The 4,229-nt window shown below is 39.3% G+C and overlaps 1 protein-coding gene across 1 annotated transcript; it reads left to right on the forward strand.

The window, feature by feature from the left end:
• The first annotated feature begins 38 nt into the window (after nucleotides 1–38).
• Nucleotides 39–1,050, forward strand: GJD2 (gap junction protein, delta 2, 36kDa). The gene has a single exon (XM_010574233.1). The coding sequence runs from the start codon at nucleotides 129–131 to the stop codon at nucleotides 888–890; it is 762 nt and encodes a 253-aa protein (XP_010572535.1). The 5' UTR covers nucleotides 39–128; the 3' UTR covers nucleotides 891–1,050.
• The last annotated feature ends 3,179 nt before the right edge of the window (nucleotides 1,051–4,229 follow it).

Raw genomic sequence — 4,229 nt, forward strand, 5'->3', positions numbered from 1 at the left:
CGGCGGCGGCGGCGGCGGCGCGCACTGACGGGCTTCTCTGTTGCAGGATCCTGCTGACCGTGGTGGTGATCTTCAGGATCCTCATCGTGGCCATTGTAGGGGAGACGGTGTACGACGACGAGCAAACCATGTTCGTCTGTAACACGCTGCAGCCGGGCTGCAACCAGGCTTGTTACGACCAGGCTTTCCCTATTTCTCACATAAGGTACTGGGTGTTCCAGATCATCATGGTGTGCACTCCCAGCCTTTGCTTCATAACGTACTCCGTTCACCAGTCTGCTAAGCAGAGGGAACGGAGGTACTCCACTGTCTTCCTCACCCTGGAGAGGGACCAGGATTCAATGAAGCGTGAGGACAGTAAGAAAATCAAGAACACGATTGTCAACGGGGTGCTGCAGAACACTGAGAACTCCACCAAAGAGGCAGAACCAGACTGCTTAGAAGTGAAGGAAATCCCCAATCCTGCTATCAGAACTACAAAGTCAAAGATGAGGAGGCAAGAAGGCATTTCTCGGTTTTATATCATCCAAGTGGTCTTTCGAAATGCCCTAGAGATTGGATTCTTAGTGGGACAGTATTTTCTGTATGGATTCAATGTCCCTTCCATGTACGAATGTGACAGATACCCTTGCATTAAAGAAGTAGAGTGCTATGTCTCTAGACCCACTGAGAAGACTGTGTTCTTGGTATTCATGTTTGCTGTCAGTGGGATTTGCGTGGTGCTCAATTTGGCAGAACTGAACCACTTGGGCTGGAGAAAGATCAAAATGGCAGTGAGAGGAGTACAGGCAAAAAGGAAATCCATATACGAAATCAGAAATAAGGACCTGCCAAGAATGAGCATGCCTAACTTTGGCAGGACTCAGTCGAGTGACTCAGCTTATGTGTGAGGCTGTGACTGAACTGAAACACTCTGCCAGGTGGAACAGACCCAGATACCATTAGAGAAAGGTACATTGCTTAGGCAAGCATTTTATCAAACCACCAAGAAAGCCATTAAGGTATTGGACCTGCACTTACTGAACTAGCTGCAAAACGCAGTGCTATGTAGAAGACTGAAAAACCAGCTAAAAACCATGCTTGATCTAGCCTTACAGCACAGCTACTATTATTCCTACTTTTCTTTCTAACAATTGGGTGTTACCTGTCGGTGGAGCGGCTTTTTGGTCATCATTAGGATAAGTTTACAGTTTGGACTGTCTGACTAACTGTTGTAAACGTGTAGAATGTTCATATTCAAAATCTGCAAGGATACTCTATATGGGGTGGGATGGGGTGGGGGAAACTGTTGCAATGTGCAGATGTAAGCATGTTTTAAAAGGAGGGTAATTGCACTGTAAGGAACCTGACCACAGCTCAATCAGGATATCTGCGTTCACCTATCTCACAGATGTCTTATATTATTTTGCTTGTCTAAATCACAGAGTTTATTCCTGGTGTGTATTGCTAGCCATCTTCTATCATAGTTTGTGCATCAATTAGTTATGCTAAACAATAAATGCTGAATATAATTTTGCCATTTTTTTTTGTTTGCCTGTCCACACACACACACACACACACCAGAGACCTTAATCATCTTACATTAGTTGTGATCTGCAAAATAGATCAGTACATTTCAGTTCATTCCCTAATATGTGCATGAATAAGATGGAGTTGGTTCATGCCAGCCAAGTTATGTATTTACCTACAATCACCTATGATGACACACATACCAAAGGAACAGAGTTCATTGCTTTTAACTGTGAATATATCACCTTCTCTCTGCTCTTATTTATATAAGTGCCATACTTGAAACATCTAACTCTGTACTTAGTCAAAAGGTTGTCTTGGGATACCAGCTGGAATAAAGTGATTTTATACTCTCCTTTGTTTGTTTTATGCTATTTGTTTAGTCATTGCAATGGTGTAAAAAGCAGCTAAAATCTCTATTGATAAATAAAGTACTTGCCTTTTTTTGTAAGCCAGAGAGATTTGTTCTTCTTTATTATTGTACACAATTGTAGAAACCTACAGGGTCAAAATAATTGACTTACAACAATTATTCTTCAGGGTTTAAAGGGTCTTGTTGATATTCTAAACTCTAAGTGACAAAACGTGGGCAATCAGGACTATTCGTTCTGTCTGTTTTCCTCCTTAAGCAAGCTTTCTCTGTCTTTAAAGCCTGATCCAAAGCCCACTGACACCAAAAGCCTTCTTTCTGCTGACACTAAGGGCAACGCAGTTGGCCGCCAAGGTCACTCTGGGAATTGCCGGAATACATTTACCTATAAATGAAACAATAGCAGCTTTTCATCAGGGAATCCGAATAGTAACCTCAGCTTTTCTGCCTTACAGCTAGTTCAAGAAATACACCGTTCATGTCCCGTCAACTTACTGGTAAGCCACTGGGGCAGTCACAAATAAACCTCTGTTAACAGGAACCATTTTTATATAGGATACTATGTTTTAGTTAGGGACCTTTTTTTTATTCCCACTAGAATTCCACAGAAAATATCCCACTGGCAACAGTAGGAGTTGGATCAGGACTGAAAAACTATACAAGTGCATTCCTAACTAAATAGTATCTGCCCTTTAAAGAAAAGGGCCAAAATGGTGCTGCAAAATTTGGGGATACTTGTAAGAAGGAGACAGGGGCTCAGAGTCACAAACGGCCTTTTGATTATATTTTATTTCAAGCCTGAAAATGGATTTTATTGTATTTTGGCTTGGAGATAACACATATCAGTCTTTTCCTCTTGGCTTACAGTAAATACCTTAACGTTCCAGTCTTGAGGTTTGCCAGCATTGTCACTTAAAAAAATGTCGATTAATTCTTAGATAGTCTATTCATTATCACTTTCATCTGTGGTCTTTTTTCTTCCACTGTGAAACATAAAAGGACTTTAAGATGTGTCATGTTTTTAAAGATTTTAAAAATATTTTTCCTTATGTATAAAATGAATAGTTTTTCCAATTTGATAATAGAAACCTATGAAGATGGATTTCTCAAATGATTCCTTGCGATATAAATGCACACTGATATCGCTAGTTGACTGCATGCTCACTGGAAAACTGCATGTTATTTTTAGAAGGACAACATGGCAGCTAAAATCTCCATCTGCAATATAACAAGCTTCTGAAGATGATTATTTGACACACAAATCCAAGTCTGATTTTCATTTTGCAGAGCTCTGGGATGGTTTTCAAAATCTCCTTTTGAATGGATATTGAAAAGAAAAATGTTGTCTGACAGTCGTAAGCATTGCTTTAATGTTGAAGAAAAGGGAGATTGTGTGCAAAGGGCTTGATCCAGTGCCAATTAAAGTTGAAGGAAAAAAACTCATACTGAATTCACTGGGCTTTGGTTCAGGTTCAGCATAATTTCCTGTTAGGCAGAAGCCCTAATGCAAGTTATTTCCAGTGGCTGCATAGCAGTGTTCGGTCAAACTCTACTGAAGGTGCATGTCTTGAAAGCTGTAAGGTTTTAATACCTTAAAATTCTTTAGGTAAGACCAAGGAAGTATCTGTTTATAATAGTCAATGCCAGTGACTCAGTTCATTCAATTATTTTTATGCAGTTGCACATTTTGTACTCCAGTAAGTTGGGATTCTTCAGAATTTTCCTAAGAGAAATATATCAGGAAATGCGAATGTTAATTTATGCAACACGATCAGTGGTAAAGCAGGCAAAGACTCATATTTTGATCAATGGAAATGCCGTCCTCCATATTTACACTAAATAGAATATGGCTTTTCGTATTTCAGAAGAGAAATGAAATTATGTCGAGAGATCAGTTGTTCTAATCTTCCTTTTCAATTGTTATTTTTCATTTCTTACCAACTAACCATTTGTCACGGATGAGAGAAATACTGAAAACACTTTTTTTGTCAATGTATCATGTGAGAGTCATATGATTAATGCTAATGGACTGTTTGCATGAAAGCTGACAATTCATTTACAGAATAAACGCTTTAAAATTGTCACAGCAATGGAAAAGTGTGTTAACTGAACAGAACTGAGTGAACAAGAAGCTGAAGGGCACATTACTGGACACTTAGGTCTTGCTCCTGCCTCAGTAAAATAAATTAGTCTTGCCACTGACGTCTATGGAAGAATCAGGCATTAAATATGAAAATTGAGTTCATGTTTGTTTTATTCATTGTATACCCTGTTTTGTAGTGATGGACAACATTGTATGTCATCATACGTGCAAACATAAAAATCATGTTCACTAAGCTCTTATGGAAAA

This window comes from Haliaeetus leucocephalus, unplaced genomic scaffold (assembly GCF_000737465.1).
Source record: "Haliaeetus leucocephalus isolate CR32 unplaced genomic scaffold, Haliaeetus_leucocephalus-4.0 Scaffold417, whole genome shotgun sequence".
In the NCBI taxonomy this organism is placed as follows: Eukaryota; Metazoa; Chordata; class Aves; order Accipitriformes; family Accipitridae; genus Haliaeetus; species Haliaeetus leucocephalus.